The sequence below is a fragment of the Molothrus ater genome, chromosome 10 (genome assembly GCF_012460135.2).
Source record: "Molothrus ater isolate BHLD 08-10-18 breed brown headed cowbird chromosome 10, BPBGC_Mater_1.1, whole genome shotgun sequence".
Classification (NCBI taxonomy): domain Eukaryota; kingdom Metazoa; phylum Chordata; class Aves; order Passeriformes; family Icteridae; genus Molothrus; species Molothrus ater.
In genome coordinates, this window is record NC_050487.2 from 2,242,581 (window position 1) to 2,266,129 (window position 23,549).

Genomic DNA, 23,549 nt, shown 5'->3' on the forward strand with positions numbered 1-23,549 from the left:
CAGCATGTGTACAGTCAGATCTCACAGCATGAAGGTGCACAGTGAGCTCTGCACTGGCATCTCAGGAGCTCCTCTCAAGAGGGGCAATATCTGGAAATTGATGGTATTGGGGATAGTTTGTTCGACGTCCAGGAGGAATGAGGAGGAATCTGTCTTATCAGAAGGCTCATTAACTACTTCATTATACTATATTATTTTATATTATATTACATCTAAATTGAATCTGCTAAGCACTTAACCACTCAGAATCTTGTGGCTGACCAACAGTCTGCACACACACTTGGCCCTGAGAGGCCAAGGAAACAAAACACCATCACTTTGGGTAAACAATTTCTATATTGCATTCTGCTTTGGCACAAACACAGGCACAGCAAATGAGATAAGAACTGTTTTGATCATTCTTTTTTCTGCTTCTTTCACTGCTTCTTTCAGGTCCAGAGAGTGTGAATCCCACAAGCTGGGGGTTTGGCCAGATTGACCTGAACTGCCACACTGTTGAGAAGCATGGAGATCCCCAATCTGCCTGTGAGTCACAGAACACTTTCTGCTGCACCTTAGTGCCTGACCACACCTGCTGCCGATAGGGGTTGTGTGCTAGATGAAAATCAATCAGATGTACATGACAATTGAATATTCTCCAAACCATGTATCCCCTTCAGGCTTCTCAAAGTGCTGGATTCATACAACAACCTGCACAGGCTGGAGCCTGGAGCACCTGCTTGGTGTGGGAGAGGAATCCTTCCAGGAAATGGGTATAATGTGAAAATGCATTTCAATGCACCCTATCGACCCTCTGAGGGCACCAGCACCATCAGCATGGCCGTGGTCCTCGGGGACCTCCTTCTTTACTCTCTGTAACCCCATTGATTTTAGTGGTCACTCACTGCCTGGTACATTTTAAGGTCTAGAGTTTAAGGATCCTAAATAAGAATATAAAGCACTGTCAAGTATTTCTGGGGTTTATGACTGAGCTGGAGAGGGAACTCAATATCCTTTTAGCAATTTGCTCAGCTAACATTTTAAAAAATCTATTTGTCTGAAAGGGGAGAAAGAAAATCAGGAGGGCAGAAACTGTAATAATCACTGAATTTGCTTCTCTATTTTTCCCCTCTATCTTCCAAAACCAAATGTTATTGCCAAAGTTAATTCTGATTTCCTCTCAGAAACTGTCCACTGTCTCTTCCATGGGCAGTGCTGAAATATAATGCAAATGTGAGCTGTAAAAATACCTGAAGAAAACAAAATCAGATTGGTGTAGTAACTCAGTGACGTTTCCCCCCACCCTTCCTTACAAAGCACTACTATTTTACAGCATTAGAAATCCTTTTGGAGTTTTGTAGCTGACTCAGAGCTGCAAGAAGAAGAAAAGAAGAGAAACAGAGAGGTAATTTCCAAAGTGAAATTAAATTAACCACAAAATCAAACATTTCCAAAGACACTTGATTTCATGTCGATTCAGAGGCACCTTTTGGATTTATGCCACCTAAAGCCAAAATATCAATATACATTTCAGGACTGATGGTCTTTTAATGCTCTGTGTTGCACTTCAGAAGCAATAAGAAATATGATTGGATTTTTTCATGCCTAAATTAGTAACTAGAATCTATTTTGGAATGTATTCTTCTATTAAAACAAGAAATAGTTGAGTTTGCATAATTATTAATCTCTTGTAATAATCCTCAATTGTACAAATTAATTTTCAGAAACACAAGCAGTTTCTTGCAGACAAGATGACATTTACTGGCTTCTTTATCTTCTGTATGCTGATGAACATGCTAGCAGGTAAGATTACTACCAAATTTATTCTTGTTTATTTTTTCAAGCCCCCAGAAATATTTCGTTACAAATACAGCATCTTCTATTTAGCGTTGCTGACATTTTAATCCCAACTGTTCAGGCTGTGAGTTCTGACTAACAGCCAGACTGAGGTGGTTTGTAGCAGTGACTGATTGCAAACAGGGGATTCCTTGCTCTGTTGTTCAAGAAACAAAAATCCTTTGGCTACACAGAGGGTCTGATGTGGGCATTAAAGAACTTGTGAGCTTCTAGTTATACATGGAAAATGTTTGGTTAACAGAAAGCCTTTCTGTGCAGGAGCTGGTATTGATGTGTTTCCTCTTTACTTACAGATGCCCGATCCATCCAGGATGGAGATGGTAATTCCTAATGTTTTTATTTCCTTTGTGTCACTAATATTTAGGAGAGTCATTTGTAACTCCCAGACTTGATGCCCAGCAATGACTTTGGCAGCAATGCTTATTAACCTCAGTGAACTGAGTAAAGCTTTCAATTAGTTCTGGTGAAAAAAAGAATAGTGAATTTAAAAAATTCCTTTACAATTTATTAAAAGGTGGTAACATGTTAATGTATAATAACAGAGCTAATATCCAGTCTTAAAATGAAAAGGGATTACAGTCAAGTCACTAATTCTGTTGTACAAAATCCTAACTGGAATGCACCAGACTTAGATATGTATAGGACATCTGAGAATTTTGTCTGTCCTGAACCATAATGCTGTATGTGTATCTGCTTTTTGGCAGGAGATACCAGCTTTCATGACAAAAAGCTTAAAATTTACAAATTGCCACAAATCCAATTAGAGAAATGTTGGAATAAATCCCTTAGCACAGCTACCCTGTGGTTCATGTCACTTTGTGTGATTAGTCCATTGGATTAGTGTTTGCCTTTCATTAAAAAAACCCTCAACACCCTAATGATGTTTACACTGGCTTACTGATGATTCTATCATTTAACCTTTTTTTGGCTTTTCAGACAGAATTCTGTCTGAAAACAAAGCTGCAGAGAAGTATCTGCAATAACCAAGTACTGCCAGCAGCATCTCCAATGCACAAATATGCAGAAAGCATTATAACAGATATGAACAGAACAAATACACAATAAGGTCTAATATGATTACTTATCAGTCAAATCTTTTTTCCCCTATGCTCCATTATATTTCTTTAGAAATAAATCTTTTTAATATATCATCTCTAAAATATTTTAATACATCATCTGTGTTTGTGTACAGCAAATATTTTTGTGGCAACTTTTGCAACATTCAGGAGAACCTGCATCAATCTAGAATTAGAGCCCTATTCAGGCAGTGTCCTGTTGCTCTCATTACCAGCAATTATTGTTTTCTTTCACACTGGGCCAAGCAGCAGCCTGCAAAGTGAATCTGAGGTCAGCTGGTATAAACAGTGAGTTCTCCTCTGCAGACAGCATTTGGCTGGTTCATTTGGTTTGTGATGTGCCATCTGTGCCTGCACACTGCAAACTTTACTCCATAAAATTAAAGTCTGACAACAGGATTGTTGAAGGCCCTTAATTCCTACCAAAGACCCTGGCCCCAAGCTGGGTGGAAAGACTTTCATTCATCTAAACAGGCTTCAAATCAAAATAAAATACTGTGTTTAGCTTCACTGCACTGAAAGACATTTGTGACTGTGCTCTCAGCTGCTGTTTACATTTTATATATGCTTCTCTGTTTGCCCACATTTGGGCCCAGGGTTCCTGTGTTTTCAGAACTGATTTTGTTTTGCTGCTGAATTGTAAATCTTGTTTCAATGACTGTATCACATTCTGGTACTGCTAGAGCAGGCCCAAATGCAGTAGCTGTCCCCCAAGTGGCAAAGCCTCTCCTCTCCATCCCTGTGGCTCATTTCCTACAGTCCCCCGAGGACAGGCACAGCTCTGCAGTTCCAGGCGGTATCAGGGCAGTATGGCCCCAGTCCCTGGCAGTTCTGTGGGCAGTGTGCCCAGCTGCAGGGGCACACCGTAGAGGGTGGTGCCTTATTCCTTATATTTTTCTATGAGGCAAAGCAAATTATGTGGAATGAGGAGAAATGGCTTTTGAGTGCAATCGCTGCTTGCTTTGAAATAACCAGCAGCCTTCTAGAAATGAAACCAGCCCAATGAATTCTTGAACTGGTGTAAATGTGGACATGTCCCTTCTTTCCTGCTCCCCATCTTGTCCCACTCTGTCACTCCTGATGCATCTGGAGCAGGGAATACTGGCTCCATTTTCTGCACAGTGGGTCACAGAGAGGGGTCAATGGCTCTCCTTGCCTCTCTGTTGCCAGAGGAGCCCCCAAAGGGAGCTCACAACCCCAAACATGGTGGCTCCAAGCCCAACCTCTCAACAAAAGCGCTTCGTATTATAGTAATATGCAATATTTTATTTTGGTTGGGTTCTTTAGATCCCTATCAGGATGCTGCAGCCTTGCCGTACTGGCCCTTCTCATCCAATGATTTCTGGTCCTATGTGGAATATTTCCGGACCTTGGGAGCCTACAACAGGATCAATGACATGGCCAGAGCCTTCTTTGCCCAGTTCCCTTTTGGGAGCCACCTTGGCTACCACGTGCGTGACCATGAGCCCTGAGAGCCTCGCTCAGCTTTGCCAGAGCTGCTGCCCAGGTGTTTGGGTGAGCACCTGCCTGCCACTGAACACACCTGAGCTGCCCTCACCTGCTTTGTGACACCACAGTCATGTGCAGCATTCTATGGCTTCAGTGATTCTCTTTTTTACCATTTCTTGTAAATGTGTTTGCGTGAACACCTGACTGCCAGCAAACACATCTGCACTGTTTCTCAGCCACTAAGTGACACTGCAACCACATGCAGCATTTCAGGCTTTAAATTAATCCCTTTTTTACAATTTATGCTTCTGTGTGACACAATAAACTTGTTCATTCTGCTGCATGGCTTTGGGAGCTTTTTTTTTTTACCAGGTGATGCTCTCAGCTTCATCTCAGGAGATTGCTCTCTGTGCAGAGGAGTACATGTGTACAGGAGTTATTCAACCAGTGCACCCAGTTTGGGGGCTGGAGGGGCTGCCAGTATCAGTCACACTCACCTGATTTGCAAACTGATGCCTCACTGAGGTCTGAAGGGGCGCCGGGCCTGCCATCGCCATGGCAGCGGGGCATGGGGAGCAAGATGGTGGCCTCCATTGCTGGCCTCCATGGCCACAGGGCGTGGGGGAGCAAGATGGTGGCCTCCATTGCTGGTCTCCATGGCCACAGGGTGTGAGGGAGCAACATGGCGGCCTCCATTGCTGGTCACCATGGCCACAGGGCATGGGGGAGCAACATGGCGGCCTCCATTGCTGGTCGCCATGGCCACAGGGCATGGGGGGAGCAACATGGCGGCCTCCATTGCTAGTCGCCATGGCCACAGGGCGTGGGGGAGCAACATGGCAGCCTCCATTGCTGGTCGCCATGGAGACGGGGGCAGGGTGAGCAAGATGGCGGCCTCCATTGCTAGTCGCCATGGCCACAGGGCGTGGGGGAGCAACATGGCAGCCTCCATTGCTGGTCGCCATGGAGACGGGGGCGGGGTGAGCAAGATGGCGGCCTCCATTGCCGGTCGCCATGGAGACGGGGGCGGGGTGAGCAAGATGGCGGCCTCCATTGCCGGTCGCCATGGAGACGGGGGCGGGGTGAGCAAGATGGCGGCCTCCATAGCTGGTCGCCATGGAGACGGCGCGGCCACTGCGCGGGGGCGGCCATTGCGCAGGGCGCCGCTGCGGCGGCGGAAGTGACGGCGCGGAGAGGCCGCCATGAAGCCGGCGGTGGACGAGATGTTCCCTGAGGGCGCCGGCCCGTACGTGGACCTGGATGAGGTGAGGCGGGTGCTCCGGTGCCGCGGCCGTGGTGCCGCGGGGCGGGGGCGCTCAGCGGCGGCTTTCGCAGGCAGGGGGAAGCACGGGGCTGCTGATGGACCTGGCCGCCAACGAGAAAGCGGTGCACGCCGACTTCTTCAACGGTAAGGACCGCCCTGCTCCGGGGCTGCCTCAGCAAACCTCGCCTGGCTTCTCTGCCCTGCCTTTGCTGCCTGTGCTCGCTAAAGCTGTGCCTGACCACATCTCTGGGTGCGGGGTTTTCCTCTCCGCGGAGTTTAGCGTGTTAATGGCGACAAGGAAAAATACATTGGTCCGTTTGTATAACAAATAGCTTATGTTAAACAGTGTAAATACGAGTAAAAATGTGGCCTTCTCTGGACTATTCGTGCCTCACCGCCCCTCACAGGGAAGATTTTTTCCTCAAATCCCTGAACTTACTTGCTATCAGTTTGAAGCCATTCCCCACTCCAGGCCCGTGTTAATCGTCTGTCGCTCTTCCTTGGAGGCTCCCTCAGGTGCTACAAGGCCACCCCAAAGCTTCTCTTCTCCAGGCTGAGCAATCCCAGTTCTCTCAGCCTGTGTGTAAGGATTTACAGCTGCTTTGAGGCAGAGCAGCTACATATCCACGTAGGGGTGGAATATACAACACTGCGCTGCACCTGGTGTCTGAAGGGGTTTTTATGCTTCTGAACAAGCGCATTTAGACATTGCAGCAGTGAGTTTTATATGTTATTAAATGCTTTATATGTTATTAAATCTTGAAGTGGCAGTGTTAGTATCACAAGCTGGTGTTGATTGCAAAATAAAGTACATTATTCATTTTGCTCAAGACTTAGGAGACAGGAGTGGAAGGCAGTTCTGCTCTCAGCTGTCTATTCAGGAGTAGCTTTTTCCATCTATTTCTACCTTCACACTGTGGCATTGTGTTCCATTGGTATTTAGGGCTCTTCTAAATGAGGATTCATCCTCAGTTTCTTGTAGGTTCTTGTCAATTGGCTTCTTTTGGAATAAAGACTGTGTTCACTTAGATGATTAGTTTATGTTCAGTACACAAGGAAGATGCAAGGCTGAGTAGTTAGGAGTAATTCCAAATGTGATTGGAACCATTTCACTACTAGGAGATGTGTTCTGAGACAGAAATGTTATTGGCACCTTTAAAGCAATTAAATGGTTTTGAGGAAGGGCTTTTTAACACAAAACAATGAAATGTTTTTGAGAAAGGGCTTTTTAACACAAATCCCAATTCGTTAATCTGCAAAATCATCCCCCTGATGCTACATTTATAATAACTGATGGTGCAGTAACTCTCATTCCCTGAGTTCACCTTTATTTCTGTCCTTGATCCAAGGAACAAAGTACTGTACTTGCATGTGCATTTGTAGCACTGAAAGTTCTGAGGTTAATTTTTGTCTTGTTTTCCTGACTAGATTTTGAAGATCTCTTTGATGACGATGACATCCAGTGAACTTGGGTGTGCAGCAGAGTTGAGATGTGGAGTTTTCTCTAAGATCACCCCTGCAGTCCATATTTATTAAATTAATCAAAATGGGAACATCACAGAGGGGAGAAGAAAGCCTGGATAAGCTGCTTGGGGAATAGGAAAACAGATGGGTAAAGCTAACTGAAGAGGGAAGTGTGCACTGTTATTTCTAGGAAGCTGTGTGTAGATTTTCCTGGAAATTTCATTCGCTGACGGTGCTTATTGAATAAAATACTGAAGAAACACACATCTCTCTGGCTTATAAAAATAGAAATTGCTGTCTTCTGAGCTGCTTTAGAGTGATTATTTTGGCATTAAATAATTCATTGTTGCTTTTGGATATTACATAAAGGATATGCAGTAGGGCACATGCTGCCCAGGAAAGTTTTCTTCATCCCACAGTAAAGGATTGTCTCAGGATCAGATGGTTCCTTGTTCTGAATAGTCCAACTCACTTGTTGTTCACACTGAGAAGAGTGTGGGTTGTCTTTTGTTTCAAGACAGAGAGCTACCATCAGTACTTCACTTTTAATTTAAGAAACACAGAAAAAAAGAAAAATTAACTTCACCTTGATATGTTAAGCAAAGAATTGTTCTGACCCCAGATTAGGAGAATGCTTGGATTTAAAAATATAATTTCATTCTTGAAATTGTACTTGATAGAAAAAGAAACCATAAAATTTTCTTTTCCTGCAGAAGCTAATGCACTTATTGGTGCTTAGAGGTACAGTGTATATGAACCAGGCTGTTGAAATACTGTTCAGATTTTGACATAAGCTTTTCAGAACATAAAAATGTTTCATTCTTACCCTTCAGTGACCAAACTGAATCTCCGAATGAAAGGAACAGGTGAGTTTTTAGTGTGGTTTTTTTAGAGTCAAGAGTGTAATCCTGTCCAATCTCAAATGCAATCTGTATTCTATAAATTGATCACAGACTAAATACTGTGACTGATCTTTCTTTAAACACTTCACACTACTTAAATGTTGCCTGCAGTGAAACCCTTTCATACCTCTGTCACATTTTTATTTCTTTAGTTTGCCTTCAAAAAGGAAGTCTTCAATCTAACAGCAACTCTTCCAGCCAGTGAGTTTAAAAAAGGAAGCACAATAAACCCAGTGGGATTTAGGTGTCTTTTGGTTGTGCTGCTGTGGATTTCTGCAGAGCCTGTTTCATCATGCAGTGTGCTGTAAATCAGGACTCCGACATCTTCCCTGCTTGGTGCCTGACTTGTGCTGTGTTCCTGGAGGAACAGCCTTGCTCAGGCACTGGCCTTTCCCTTTTAGTGATTGCTGACAGCCTGGGCTTTCCAGTTTTCCTCACTGAGACTGGGGTAAAACAATTTGAGTGGTGGCAAATGGGCTTGGGCTGGCTGGGGCCCTGGTGCTGCGTGGAATTTGCAGGCAGCCCCAGTGAGGGGAGAGAATGATGCATCTGACTCCACTGATATCAGAGGGCTCATTAATTACTTCATTATACTATATTATTCTACACTATATTACACTATGTTACATTACATCTAAACTGAATCTGCCAAGCACTCAACCCTGCACAGAACTGCCCAGAATCTGGTGACTGTCACCCAACAGTCCTGAGACACACACACACACACACCTGGTCCTGACAGGCCAAGGGAACAAAACCATCACTGTGGGTAAACAATCTCCATATTGCATTCTGCTGTGGCACAAACACAGGCACAGCAAATGAGATAAGGATATTCTTGGGAAGAATTGTGCCTTGCTTTTCTCTGTGAAGAGAAATGTGGTGCTACACACTTGGCCCTGACAGGCCAAGGAACCAAAACACCATCACTGTGAGTAAACAATCTCCATATTGTTCATCATGGGTAGACAGGGAAGCAGACCTGGGATTTTTTATTGGGTTTTTTTTCCTTCTTGTTTAAACACCTTGATGGATCTTGGGAAATTCTGCTTTGTCTGAGGCACTGTGCCTGCAGGAGTACAGCAATGCTGTGAGGGTCCTGATGGAGGAGGAATGATGCATCTGACTCCATTGATATCAGAAGGCTAATTAATTAGTTTATTATACTATATCATTCTATACATCTAAAACTGAACCTGCCAAGCACTCATCCCTGGACACACAGAATCTTCTGACTGTCACCCAACAGTCCCCCCACACACACACGCACACACCTGGCCCTGACAGGCCAAGGAAACAAAACCCCATCACTGTGGGTGAACAATCTCCATATTGCATTCTGCTGTGGCACAAACACAGGCACAGCAAATGATAAGAATTGGTTTTCCATTCTCTGATGTTCAGAGAATGTGAAACCCAGAAATATTCTTGGGAGGAATTGTGCCTTGCTTTTCTATGAAAAAGAAGAGAAATGTGGCTACAGTGCTGTGCTTTCTCCAAACTGTGTTTTGAGAAATGAGTTGCTACCAGGAAATGGAGCATTTTGGGCAGGTGCAAAAGATGAAATAAAACTCAAGAAGCAACTCTCCTCCTCTGCTCTTTTATCTACTTTTGCTGATTCCTCAATATGGTTGGTTTTGGAATACATCCTTGTCAATTTTTTGTAGATACTTCTTTGTTTTTCATTTGCTTCCTTAAGTTGTAAGAAACTTGAGCTTTAATTGGATCACAGCAGCATGAGTATATTCTGTGATACAAATCCACCTTGAACAGCTGCTCTTCAGGAGGGATGGTGTTTTCTCCTTGAAAGATGTCTGAAACCTCAGTGAACATTGGTTTGAAGGTGCTAATGGTGAGTGGCTCTGGTTGTGTAACATCTCACCTGATCAAAACATGGAATGCTCTCTGTGGAACTGGGTCCAGCAGTTTTCATCCTGCCAGGATGTAACTATCCACTCAAGGTAGGTTGAGCTAACACCTTTTTGTGAAGATTTCCAGAAACTCAGGGTTTCACATAGAAAAGCAGCATTAATAGTACTGCTGGCACTTGAGAGGTGTGGTGTGTGTGTCTGTGGGGAGGGAACTTCATCTGTGCAGTGTTTAAAGTGTTTGAGTTCATCAAAGTCCTCAAGCTGTGGAAAACTGGAATCCCATGAACTGCCTGGGAGTGCAGGTAATGCTGCTCTGGCTGTAGCTCCTGGGGGTTCTTGGGGATTTATTCCCAGTCCTTCAGTCTGGTACCTGTGTGGGCCTCCTGGGCTGGGATGAAATGAAAGGAACAGAGTTGGGATATTACCAAACATACACCTTGGAGCTGTCTGCAGTATGCAGTTCCCTCCAGCACAGTGAGACTGAGGGTGTGCATCACATCATCTCTCCAAGAGGGCTGTCAGTGTGCTCAGCTTCCATCAGGAGCTGTGCTTGGTTTGGGTCCCTGCTGGAACAGTGGTAGATGAAGAACAAAATGCCCTTCAGCTTCACATTGCTGCTGTGTTCACATTTGTCAAGGCTTTTGGTCCCATTAGTCTGGGGCAATCAGCCTTTTGTCAGGAAATAATCACAAGATGTCAAAATCTCTAATAAAAATTGATGTAAACAGCATTTGACTGCTTTGACCAATTCATTTATTGAGCTTTGATTTCTGTCCCTTTTGTGGAGATTGACACTTCCTATAAGAAGTGTTTCTTAGGGAACAAGGCTGTTTGAACAGCAATATGCACACATTCAGACTGATGTGAATTCATTAATAAGCTGCTGGGTACTGCTGAGTGTTTCAATGTGCAAGTAAAGGCTCTAGTCTGAATAGTTTTGTGAATTGTCCCAGTGATTGCAGTGGGACAGCTGGCAATCCATAAATCCATAAAGCTGAGACTTGGCAGGATGAGGCCCTAAGTGCTGAAATGCCTTAGAAGGGTGTAGCCAGATGAAAAGCAATTCCTTCAAAACACTTAAATGTCAGCCTGTTCCCTTCCATAATCTCAACAGGCCACAGCTCTGTCTTCAGGGAGCTGCAAACTGTCCCAGTACATTCTTTGGAAATAAAATGTACAATCTATTTTGAGCTGAAAAGAATCCACTCATTGTGAGGGAGAGAAAGTTGCCATGCTAAAGGAAGCTGGCTGTCATCTGTGAATAATATTTCTGCAGTGCTGCTTCTGAGCTGGTTTCCAGCTTATCCAGTATCCAGGGTTCCACTGCCCTTCACAGGAGCAGGAACAGGCAAGCTCAGACCTAGTGTGGCAATAGTGGATTTCCTTGGTGGCTTTTTGCTGAGTTAACTTCTAGGGAATAAGAAGTTTTCCTTTTAGGATTTTATTTCAGTAATTGAAGAGGAAGGTATTTTTCTTGATAAAGAAGGAATTCATTTAGATGAATAAGTGGACTTCTTCATGCTTCCCTGGGGTGTTGAGAAGCTGGCAGGCATCTTCCTGCTCTCAATGTGCAGTTGTTGAGCACCTGAGAACGTGCTGGGCAGGTGACAGTGCAGCCCTGTTCCCTGAAGTCCCTGTTGGTGAGGGGCTGGAATGCCAGTGTCACATCAGGGATGTTTTGGAAAAGCACAATGCAAGTCAGTCCTTGGCAGCAGGGGTAGCTTTGAGCACAAAGATTTGCTTCCATGTTTTTGCTTTCAAGTTTATTTATCTTTTGAGTTTGCCTTTTTTATTTGTTTCAGTTGGCCTTTGCCAAGCAGCAGGGTAAGAATCCTGACTCATGTTACAAACCTTTTATTCAAGCTTCTATAAGGAGTTCAGAGCAGAGGGAGACAGGAGCAATGTCTTTTAAAGCTTTTAAAATACTCAAATACGACTATTTTGTGAATTCTGCTTGCTTATTTATGAAAAAAGGTTTAGGTAATCCTTGTATGAACTCATTTAAACGTAAAGCCTCCTGGAATATTGTGAATAAACATATGTATAGCTGAGAATGCTGGGTATGAGGTGGGTGACAGGGCAAGGGATTGTGGCAAAGCATCCCTGGTGCTGACAGGAGCTGCCCCGCCAAGGGAGTCCCAGCTGGGGATGCTTTGGTGAGGACACTTCAGAGGGGACTCCTGTCATGGGACAGTGGCTCTGTCCTGTCACAGAGCAGAGCTTTTTATTCAGGGCGTGTTCAGCTCCCAGTGCAGCTCACTGAGCAGGGTCCTGCTGTGACCTCCTGGTCGTCTCCTGCTGCTCTGGAGCTGCCTCTGCATGGCTGGGCTACAGGGGCTGGGCTGTGGGAACCACCTTCCCTGTGCTGTGCCTTATCCAGGATGGCAGACCCACCTTGGCCTTCAACACCTGGCAAAACATGACACAGAACTAGAATGGCTTCTCTGGAAATCCCTGGCAAGGAGCAGAGAAGCTGTGCTGTCCTGACTCTGTAGGCAGAGCTCCACTTTCACAGGTGCCCAGGTTTTCAGAGGGAGCTGGGTGGGTTGGTTCATACCCCCTGGCCTGACTCCAGAAGGGAATTAGAGATTGTCTTCAAGTGTCATCTCTCTGCCTCCCTCCCTGATGCCTCTCCATAAATCTGTCCTGCTTTTATGGGAGCGATTCCACAGATTGCCTTGAAGGTGGGAATGTCTGCAGGAAGAAATAGGTACTGACATTGAATGCTTCCATTTCATTGGGAATGAACCTTTCCATTCCCCTGGATTGGCTGGAGGGTAATGAACTGCACTTCCATGTGAGGAAGTTCCCCAGTGCTCTCAAAGTGCAGTGGGCTGGGCTGATCATCCCAGCATGAGCTAAGGGTGGGTTTGCTGATTTGCAGTCGCATGGAAACTGAGTCTTTTCATCAGGTACCTACACCCAGCACAAATACAGTCAGAGAAACATGTGGCAGCCTGGGCACACTCTGGTTTCCTGCACAGTATTTCAGAGACTCTCAATCTGATGGCATTTCTTGTATGGATGAAGAGTGGCTGATTAGCCAAATGTCAGACTTGATCCTAATCTCTCTGCCTGCTTCCATGATAAAAACCCTCTAGTGAGTTTATACTTCAGGAATGCAAGTCTTCCAAGCAATTTATCTTTTTCTTGTAGCTCTTCATGGTTTAGTGCATCTGCTATTTGTATTCCAATTAATTACTGGCACAAGTGATTACATGGGGTTTAAGTACAATTAGGACCAGGCTATAATTGTGTTTGAAAGGGCTGTGGATGCTTTCACACATGGTTTCCCTGCTGGATGAGTGTGGTCAGTCTCTCCAGCGGTCTCCAGCTGTCTTCAGCTTTTCATGTTATTTCTCCCTAATTGTTAGTGCAGTGACTTCAATCTTTCATTGGGAAATGTTCTTGCTTTCTGCCTCTTAGAGTACATTAGCTTCTAAAGGGAAAAGCATCCTTTTAAACCTGCCAGAGAGGCAGTAAACAGTGAGACATAACTTTGTACAAGGCATCTGCTGTCAGGATTGATTAAAAACCACAAACTAAACGATTTAAATTTGTTGGATAGCAGGTGATTCAGTGCCCTCTCAGCATGCCAGTGTCGTTGTTGCTCTTTTGTTACAAGATAATTGTGTGTTCAATGCAGTGTGATCCTCAGGAGCCAGCCCAGGCCTTGGAGATGTGCCTGTGTTGGCCAGGTTTTCCCCTCCCATGGGTTTATGAAGCATGGAGGGAGAGTAAAACCACAACTCCATAATGGAAAAAGGCTGGATTCCTTAGGAACTCCCCTGAGCTCATCCCCCAAGACCTCATTATCCCCCAAACCCTGTCTGTAGCTCTTCCTTGAAGGCAGCCCAAGGCCAGCATGGTGCCCTGCAGCTCCCTGCCCGCTGGTGAGCCTGGCCATGTGCCCCTGAGGTGGCAGTGCTGGCGAGGTGCAGGTCTGATCTCCATCCCACATGCAGGAATTTGGAGCTGCTGGCCCATCAGGACTCCCCAGGGTGATTGGTGGCCCTGCTCAGCTGCTGCTCCCAAAGCCTGTCAGAGCATTTGGGCTGGCTGAGACCCCCATGCAGACCCCTGCAGGGGCTGGGCAGCCTCAGGAGACAGGAACAGAGGGGAAAGGGCAGCTGTGGGGCTGCAGGGGGGCAGAGGTGCTTCTCTGCCTGCCCTGTGTCTCTGCTTGCTTCCTTGGTGGACTCAGACTCTATTGGGAGCAGCTGCCTTCTAGGAGAGAAGGGAGGTGGCTTAAACTGGAATCTGGTGCCTGCTGGGAAAGTGCTGGTCTGAGCTGAGCAAGAATCTTACAGAGATTTGAGGTAAAAGGCTTCTTAAAACAGTCCCAGACCCTGAAGGGAGGGCTTTGAGCCCTGTTTCCATGGTGGGTGTTTGCCTTGGGCTGCTGTTTGCTGGGCTTTGAGGTGCCTGGCTGGGACATGCATGGGCAATACAGGCACTCTCCTGGTACTGGGTGAAGCTGCAGTTCAGTGTTTGTGTCTGTGAGAAGGGGGAAGAGTCAGTACAGAAGGAACTGCAGTGCCTTCATGACTTTCTTTAACATTTTTCCCAAGGTCTGAGCCTGAGTGCTGGTGTTCTGGATAAAGCTGTAAGCATGTTTGCTCCTGCTGCATGGCAGCAAAGAAAGCAATCATTTGTTTTGGCTCCCTCTTGGGAACTGGTCTTTAAACTTGTATAGCCTCCTAATGTTTATCCCAAATGGCTCTTAGTACTCTTGCTGTTTCAATTTTCCCTGCCTTCTAAAGATCCATCTGAAGACACTTGAGAAAAACAGTGCAAAAGCTCTGACTTGCTCTTTCAATTTAAGCCTCTTACACCATTTGATCCAGCAAATGCTGCATTTTTAAATCTCTTTTTTTTTAATGGATTTCTGGCTTTTTTAACCTTTGCTCTGTTCCCTCCCAGTAAATTCCCACAATAAGAGCAGGGTTTTTCCCAGCTCACTGAATTTAGCATGACCAGATTGAGGATCAGTTTCACCCTTGCTAAATCCAGTCCTTGAAGCCTTCAGGGCCAGCAGAGGCCCTGGCTCTGGATGGCCATTTAGGCTGGATTCAGGGTATTTGGTCAGGAAATAGTTGGGAAAACCAGAGCTCATCTTACCCCAAAAGAATGCAATACAGTGTAAGGTGGTGAGATGCTGAATCCTTGATGAAATTTAGAGTGTGGAGTGTTTCTTGAGAAAGCAAAAGGGGGATAGCCCTGTGTTTGCCAGCCTATGATGCCCTCACATTGCTGGAAAAACAAATTCCTGGGCTGTGTGGTGAGGCTATGAGTATATCCCTTTATTCAAACCCTTCCCAACAATACACACACAAAAAAGTGGAAACATTCTCATTGAGAGAGCTTTTTATTGTTTTTTATTTGCAGTGTGGTAATTCACTGGAGTGTGGAAAATGATGTTGCAAGTAATTTCAGTTGAAGCTCTTAAAGCTGTTCTGTGCTTGTAATACTGCATTAGCTCTGCCCTGTGTTAGCTGGCTCTCAAGCTTAGTAGCAGGAGTCTCCTTTGAATGTATCTGAGAAACCATCAAATCCTCTTTTAGCTAAAAGTCAAGCAAGCTCCTTGGGGAGCAGCTTGATGGGATTGACACTAATTCCAGCCTTAACACTCTTCTGCATTCAGGTAACCTTGCCCAAAGCTGGGGCGGGGATGGGGGTGTTCATGCCAGGAGCCCACTCCACATGGGAGCCTTCAGCACCACCCAAAGCTGTGCCCAGCTGGTGGGCAAACCGTGGCTTACGGCACACTTGGGGCCTGGAAAAGGACAAACACAGCTGATAGATCTCAAATTCTGCCTGCACCTGGGAGCTGTGTAGAGGGGAGATGGGACAGGATCTTTGTGGTCACCTCAGGACCCCCAAAACCACACAGTCAATGGGTTGCTTTTGTTGTGTGGCCTCACTGGTGCTCACAAGGCTTCTCAGATAAATCCCAAGAGAAGATCCCTGCCCTAAACCAGCCTGCTGTCTGCATTAGAGATAACAATAGGGGATAAACATAAAAAGAAAATCAAATGATTAAAATCAGTGATATTAATAACCTGAATATATTCAAAGATCTGGGCTGAAAAAAGGGAGACAACAAACAGGGAGTGGAAGTTAAAGGCCCTAATAAGTGGGAGTTACAAAAAATGGAGCCATCTGTTCCAGCTGAAAACAAGAGCACTCTGCTTTTGTGAGAAGTATTTTCCTTCTTCTACTCAAACTTTAAAATGCTGAGTAAAATTTCTACAATTGGTTTAAATGGATTTAGGTGGCTAAAAAAGGGAAATATAGAATGTCATATTTAAATGCAACCAATTTTTCTCTTCTCACTTCTAAATTTAAAGGAAGGTTAAGCCATGTTGAGAGTTTTTCATGACATAGCAGGAGTGGTATTTGACTTTGGGCTGAGGTTTCCACAGGAAAGCAAGAGCAGAGGTAGGAGTGAACTCTTGGTTCCATGGAAGTACTGGTATGACCTCAGTGATTTCACAGGAGAAAGGGTCCCCCCTTGCAAAAGGCAATTTTCTGGTAAATACATTACAGCTATAGCGCCAGTGCCCCAGGACACGTCCAGGGTTAAGCCACCTCCTCCTTTTCCACACAGCACCCCCTACTTTAGTAGGTATCTGGGTCAGGGTACAGGAGGAAGCCCATGAAGGTGGAATCATTGAGGTTGTCAGCATAGACCCCATTCTTGTCCCCGTTCCCATACACCTGGAGCCAGACCTCGTCCCCGGAGCTGAGGTGCAGCAGGACGGAGCCGCTGGCTTGGTCCACGTTGTTGTTCTGGAACTGGTCGTAGGTGAAGATGACAGCCTTGTCCTTCCTGTAGAGGCTGACCTTGACGTCTGACAGGTACACAGTGAGGTGGTAGGAGAAGAAGTAGGTGCCGGGCACGTTGCAGAGGAACTTGCCCGTGCTGGGGTCGTAGTGGCCCTGCTCGTTGTAGAAGATCTTGCTGAAGCGGATGGGGACGTTGGGGGCCGGGCTCCGCTCCGTCAGCCCCACGCTGAAGGCAGAGCGCTGCACAAAAGCATCTTTGCCCTTCTGCCCTGGGGTTCCAGGAATTCCAGGAGATCCAGGGGGTCCGGGAAAGCCTCGGCTTCCTACTGGGCCCGGTTCACCTTTGGGACCTGCTGGACCTGTGGGACAGAGTGGGGCTGGGAGCTGTGCTTGCACTGTGTTGGAAGCTGCTGCTGAAATGCAGAGGGGGCTGTGGTGTGAGCCCTGCTCAGCACAGAGCTGAGGAAGGGCTCAAGGATCTCAAGAGCCCCCAGAGGCTGTGACAGCAAGTGGAAACCCTGCTCACCCCCCACCCTGGCTGTGTGCTGAGCTGCTGAGAGCAGCACATCAGAAAAAACATCATTAACTGGGGAAAAAAAAACCACACCAAACTCTTTGACTTGGGTTATGGAATCTGCACCCCAGGAGATAATCAAAAGCCATCTGGATAAAGATCAGGCATGGACCCACCAGACATGAAACCTGTTGGGACTGGGACAGGGACTGGGACTTGAGCAATGACATACCACCTGCTCCTCACCAACCTTCATCTCCTTTATCTCCCTTGAGTCCATCTCTTCCATCCTTCCCATCCCGGCCGGGGGCACCGTTGTGGCCAGGGTAGCCAGGTGCTCCTCCCATCCAGTTGGCACATGGCATTTTGGGGTCAGGCTGGGGGGTCTCCTGGGCAGCCACCCCTGTGGAGTAGGGGGCCAGCAGCAGCAACGAGCACAGCAGGAACCCTGCCAGGCCCCTCATCGCTGGTTCCTGATGTGGACAACTGCTTTGTTAGCTTTAAAGGTTAATAGAGAAAAAAAGTGAACACTCTTCCCACCCTCCCCCAAATAACAGAGAGGCACAGAAGACTAAATTTCAATCAGTCCATCTGAAGGAAAGCAGTTTGTGCTGCTGGTGTGAGCTCCATGAGCCAAGCTGGACCCCTGGGGCACAGCCAGAGCAGAGAGGAGCAAAGACCAGCTACCCCCCAAGCCCTCTCAGGCTCTGTGCAAGGCACAGAGGTTTCAGGACCCAGCACGGCAGATGCCAGGGTATCTGTGGCTGATCTCCTTGCAAAGCTCTGCTCAATTAGCTACAAAAAGCCCTGGCTCCTGCCTAGGTGAGTGAGCAGCTGATGGGAGGCATGGGGCTGGCAGAGTTGTCTCAAAACCTCCACAGCCTAGAGGCCAGGCAGGGGTGGGTTCCCCTGCACGTACCTAACACAAACAGAAACCACAGCCAGGCTTCCCAGCTTCCCTGAGCCACAATCTGAAATTATGATACTGGAGGTTTTTTCCATCTGAATTGTTTTTTGATTATGGGAAGACAAATTGTGCAGTGTTTAGGCACTGTAGGATTGCATTTCTCTTTAATCTGGCTGCTTTGCTGGTCAGAGCAAAACCAGGTCGGTGGTGACACCCTGCAGCCAGCCTGGCTTTGTCCTATGCTCCCAGCCCCTGGTGGGCTTTGAGTCAGGCTTTTAGAACACAAGATATTTTAAAATTACCATTGTTGTGTGATACTGCTCCCTGGGCAGGGTTTATACTCTGGAACAGTAAAGGTATCCTGTTAGGAGCATTGTAAGTGGCATAACAGGCAATAAAAAGTGAGCAACAGCATGGCAATTAGAGTCCCTTAGCTCTGTAATTTTCAAGAAAAATAATATTTTGGAGCAATTTCTTTGCAGGGTTGCTTTTCCTAGGCAAGCTATTCAAATGTCATATTTTAAATAATGTCTTATTAGCTCTGGTGTAATTGCTTGAAAGGAAGCTGAAGAAATGTGCTGGTTTTAGCTGGGGCACAGTTAATTTTCTTTGTCCATGTGTTGTGTTTTGGATTTGTGGTGAACACAGGGCTGATACCACAGGGGTGTTTTTGTTATTGCTGAGCAGTGCTTGCACAGCATCAAGGCTTTTTCTGCTCCTCATGCCACCAGTGAGGAGCCTGGGGTGCACAAGGAGTTGGGAGGGGACACAGCCAGGACAAGTGACCCCAGCTGACCCGAGGGATATTCCAAACCATGGCATCATGCTCAGCTCTAAACCAGGGGTAAGGCTGGCCCCAGGCTGCTCCTGGGGGGCTGGCCAGTTATCAGTGAGTTGGTGCTGAGCATCTGTCTTCGTTTGCATCACTTGTCTTTCTCTCTTTGTTATTTTCCTTTCCATTACAATTTCTTATTGTTATTATTACTATTTTATTTCAATCACTACATTGTTCTCATCTCTCCCCATGAGTGTTCTCACTTTTACCAGTGCAATTCTCTCTCCCATTCTGCTGTAGCAGGGGTGAGCGTTGGGTCTCAGTTGCAGGGGTGAGCTGTGGGTCTCAGTTGCAAGCTGGGCTTAAACCACAACAGTAACAAAGAGGTTGCCATGATTTCAGTTATTCTTGCAAAAAAAGTGTTTATACTGAGGATATTGAAGGGGCTTTGAGCAAAGAAAATCAAAAGCTTTCTTTAATGGCTTTGGTGGGCAGTGCCTAACACTTAAACTCAAATCCCAAATCCGTGCCCAGCCAGCCAGGCTCCAGCAGCCACCCAGCACTCTGAGATGGCAATGCCCTGCCTTGGGGGCAGTTTTGGGGCTGAGGGTGCTGTGAGGTCCAGTGGGCACAGCCTGAGCCCCTTAGGCAGTGTTCCTGTGTCCCTGCACTTTGGGGAGACAAACATCCCCTTGCAGCAAGGGATGTGGTGATTGTCCAGGGACCAGCATGGGGCAGTGAAACTGATGTCTATAAATCCTGAAAGTGGCTTGGTTTGCTGAGCAAGGTGTGCACAGTGATCACACCTGGCCATGCCCCAGTGGGACCCTTGTCCCCCCTGCCTGGGTCCCCTCCAGCTCATGCACATACCCTTCCAAAACCAGCACAGACTGTCTGGGAACACCTAACTGTGTTAAAACATGGTGGTGATCCATAGAAATGTGGCTCAAAATTGTGTTTCTTGTGCTGTGTTTTGGTGATTTTGTTGGGCTTAGTTCTGCTTTCTGGTGCCCTGCCTAGAACTCAAATATCATCTCAATTTTAGTGGTGTGCCCCACAGCCAGGTCTTCTACTGGTGCAAAATAACCCCTCCTGTAAGGCCACCAGCAGTGCAGGTGTGAGGAGCCAAAGCAGGGCTACAGAGCCTTTTCTGAGGGCTGCCTGGCCAGTCTGCTCCAGAGAGCTCAGTCATGCCCTCCTCAGCATCAGAGCACACATCACACACTCAGTGCTCCCCTTTCTCAGGAGAAAAGTGCTGTGATGTGCAAGGAAAGAACATCTATCCCCACAGTTTAACTCAAGCACAGGTGATTTCTGTGCTGGAGAAGCCAAGCAGTTCTCTGGCATAAGTATGTCTTACAAAGGGGAAGATTTAAGCTGTGTCTATCAGATCTGAGCTTAAACTCTGGTTTAGAAGTGACATCCCTTTACTTGGTCTTTCCCATTTCCTTTTGGTTTTCCATCTGATGCTTAGCATCAGTTAAACATTAAATAATCTGCTATATTTGAATGTCAGTCATACCTTTTGGACAAGAAATAGATGAACAAGAAATAGATAAGCTCTGTGCTGCTGGTGGCTTTCAGTGATTGCCTGGCAGCTGCTGTATCAAAGGCACATATCTGTTAAATGAAGCTTATTCATTTATCAGCAGAAACCACAGTAGCATCTGTGAGAATAATGCCATTCCTAAGGGCTACATCATGATTCACAATTTAAATTTCAGATTGCACTATATCAAAAATTATATACTCTAAGCCCCCACATCTTTCTGCACAAAACAGACTGAGAAGTCCATCTGTTTTCCCACTGGAGAATTTCCCTCAAAGGGTATCAACCAGGGCTTTGGCTTATGTCAAAGGTTTTTCTTTTTGTAATTCTCATAGTGTAGTTTTTGCTGATGTTCCAGAGGGCTCACACCGTAAATGTGGGTGGTGCAGGTTTCTGGTGAGGAACTGGTGCCACTCAGGGAGATTTGGACAAACCCAGTCTTCCCTGGAGTCTTTGAGGAAAGAGGTGAATTGAAAGGTGCCAGTGCAATATTTACTGTTACAGCCATGCAGTTTCTCACTGTTCTTCCTAAATACTTTTTGATTTAGGAGTTCTGTTCTCTAAATAGTGTTTCCAAAAAGGGGAGTATGAATCTAATGGGGATCAGCTATTCTTGGTTTAAAATACTGTCTGGCTATTACGAGAATAACTCTGAGAAAGAAAACTTCTTGCAAACAGAAAAGTCTGTCCGATTCAGCCCAAAAGAAGAGAAACTCCTGAACTTAGTAAGGAGGGAGGAAAAAAAAAATCATGCTTACCAGCTGCTTTGAGTCCTGGTTGGCTTGCTGCAGTCTGTTTAGAGAGTGAAGTCTGGCTATTGCATCCTGAGGGCACAGGGAGCTGTCAGCTCAGACACTGCAGCTCCCTTTGCTATTGCGCATGCTGACCTAAAACTTGGGTTTTCCCATTAATTTTTCCTGGACATAACTTAAGTTTTGGAACAGATATTTAATCCACTGGGATAGCTTGGGAAGATGGCCTTACAGGGAAAAGATGGCTTTGGGAATTGGACAGGAACTGGAAGAGCAGTGGTTTGCTGGAGAGCCTGTGGGAGAGCCTGCTCAGCCAGGGCTGTGCCTGCTGCTCTCTGCAAATTGGGAAATGCTTTAGTGGCTGCTGGAGAAAGTGTGTCCAGCTCACAGCAATGCACACTCGTGGGGCTTTCAGTGTGCTAGGAAATGAATTATTGTGGAATAAGTTTGGGCTTCTCCTTTTAACTGCAAGAACCATTCCTAGAGGCTGGAGGCTGCTGCCACACCAAAGAAGGGCAAAGCTGCCCCAGGGGGAGGGCAGCACTGGGGGAAAGTTCCTTTTTAAGGCACCTAAGCTTGTGCCAGCACTATTGTAAATGACTGGAGTAATTCCAGCCCTAGGATGGCTTTCCACCTATCGAGCTTTTTGGCTTTAGGTCAAAACCAAATCTCTTTCTCCCTGTATCTTTCTCCTTCCCAAAGCAGAGGTGGAACCTTAGCTAGCAGAGGCGTTCCTCTGCAGCTGCTCTGGGGAGTTCAAAGTTAGCTAGGTGGAACCTTGGCAAAACTGAGTTCCCAAAATCATACCAGGAAAAAATTGTGTGGTGTTGCAACTGGGCATGGGGAGCTGATGTGCTTGTGAGAGGGGAAACTCATCTGAGTGAATGCCAGTACTGGCATGGCAGCATTCTGAATTGCTGAGTTGTTTTCAAGACCTGGCTATTGGGAGGGACTAAAAAGATGGAAAAATGAGCACATAAATAACTTTTTATATGTAGAGCTGGAAGTCAGCAAGAATGAATATTTAAGCCTGAGGAGAAGGTGCTGAAAGGAGGAGGCACAGGACAACTGTCTGCCTTGTTCTGGTCAAGCCCTTGGTCCAGCATTTGAAGAATATTTGTAGTTTTTGTTGGATTATGGGTTTTGCATGCAATGTTGAGACTTAACCTCTCATGCAACCCCAGTAAAATACCATAGTAGTCTAGTTGGATATGTTTTGTTATAAATGTGATTATCTAGGGCCATGTGCATTTGTGTGCATGCAAGGTCAATATTTCTGTCAAAGTCTCCTGAGCAATGAATGGAGGAGCAGGACCTTGGAACTGAAACTGGACCTGCTTCTGCTGTGGAGTGAGAGGTTTTCAGCTGCCCCTGCCCCAGGTAGGAGCAAGACAAGGCTCCTTCCCCTGTCAGCTTTTGGCTGGAACCCCAAAATTCATGACTGGGATATTTGTTAGGCTGCCAGGAGCTGAGGATTGGACCTGAGGTGTTTTACAGGTAGTGGTGCAATTACCTCATGGTCTTTCAATTCAGTTGTCAGGGAAGTACCACAGTGATAAATTTTTCAGTGATCCATCAAACATATTCCCAAACATTATCCCTGCCTCCCAGAAGAGAGGTGGAAGTTTATCTCTGGGGGTACAACCAGCTGATACAACCCCTGGCACACCTGCCTGCAGTTATGTTGTGTTGCACACTTGATTTGCAGGTTGGTGCTGGCTCCTGTTCCTGCTGCAGAGGGAGATCTTGTACAATGCAGAAAGCTGCTTCTGGCTTTGTGGTAGGAGAACAAATCAAATGCCTTTGGCTCTGCCTGGTGACAAGCAAAACCTGGCACCAAATGTGGGCTGTCCTGGCAGTGCCCACAGCTGCAGTGCTCAGGGACAGCAGTCTGGATGGACTGAGGGGTGTTTTGGCACAGAGAAAGCTGCTGCTCACAAGTCCTGCAATGCATTCTCTGCTTTGCTCTGTGGTCACCAGCCCTCCTGTGTGGGACCCATTGCCAGTACCTAACTTGGCTACAGGCCTTGTGCTAAGCCTGGATGTTTCCTCTCTTGGACCTGATGCAAGCCAGCCAATATGAAAAACCCAAAACTGACTTGATGGATTGTGGCTCGCATCTTTCAATAAGAATTAAATATAAGCACAAGGTTATATTTAGCCATCTATAAACAGGAATAAAATAGAGCAGAGGCTCATTATCAGCTGTGCTCTGTCAGATCCCTGTAGCTGCCTTGGTCACAGGGAGGCTGGGACAGCTGCCTCAGAGGGAGGCTGGGGACAGTCCAGGCCCTGTTAGCAGGGTCTGTGCCATGAGGCTGGGCCAGGAGCCCTCACTGCCCAGCACTGTCCTGTCCCAGCAGGATCAAACCAGCACCACGGTGGAGCCCAGTTCCATGGG

General features: G+C 46.3%; 3 protein-coding genes across 3 annotated transcripts; 2 read left to right on the top strand and 1 right to left on the bottom strand.

The window, feature by feature from the left end:
• Positions 1–1,730: 1,730 nt before the first annotated feature.
• Positions 1,731–4,384, top strand: OTOS (otospiralin). Its single transcript, XM_036388399.1, has 3 exons — positions 1,731–1,782; positions 2,130–2,156; positions 4,200–4,384. The coding sequence occupies exons 1-3, from the start codon at positions 1,731–1,733 to the stop codon at positions 4,382–4,384; spliced, it is 264 nt and encodes an 87-aa protein (XP_036244292.1).
• A 1,139-nt stretch (positions 4,385–5,523) lies between these two features.
• Positions 5,524–7,353, top strand: COPS9 (COP9 signalosome subunit 9). The gene is made up of 3 exons (XM_036389218.2): positions 5,524–5,626; positions 5,697–5,769; positions 7,054–7,353. Exons 1-3 carry the CDS (start codon positions 5,564–5,566, stop codon positions 7,089–7,091), a joined length of 174 nt encoding a protein of 57 aa, XP_036245111.1. The 5' UTR covers positions 5,524–5,563; the 3' UTR covers positions 7,092–7,353.
• A 7,864-nt stretch (positions 7,354–15,217) lies between these two features.
• ADIPOQ (adiponectin, C1Q and collagen domain containing) lies at positions 15,218–21,243 on the bottom strand. Its single transcript, XM_036388881.2, has 3 exons — positions 21,155–21,243; positions 17,416–17,638; positions 15,218–17,010 (listed from the first exon to the last, which is right to left on the bottom strand). Exons 2-3 carry the CDS (start codon positions 17,627–17,629, stop codon positions 16,484–16,486), a joined length of 741 nt encoding a protein of 246 aa, XP_036244774.1. The 5' UTR covers positions 17,630–17,638; positions 21,155–21,243; the 3' UTR covers positions 15,218–16,483.
• Between the last annotated feature and the right edge of the window lie 2,306 nt (positions 21,244–23,549).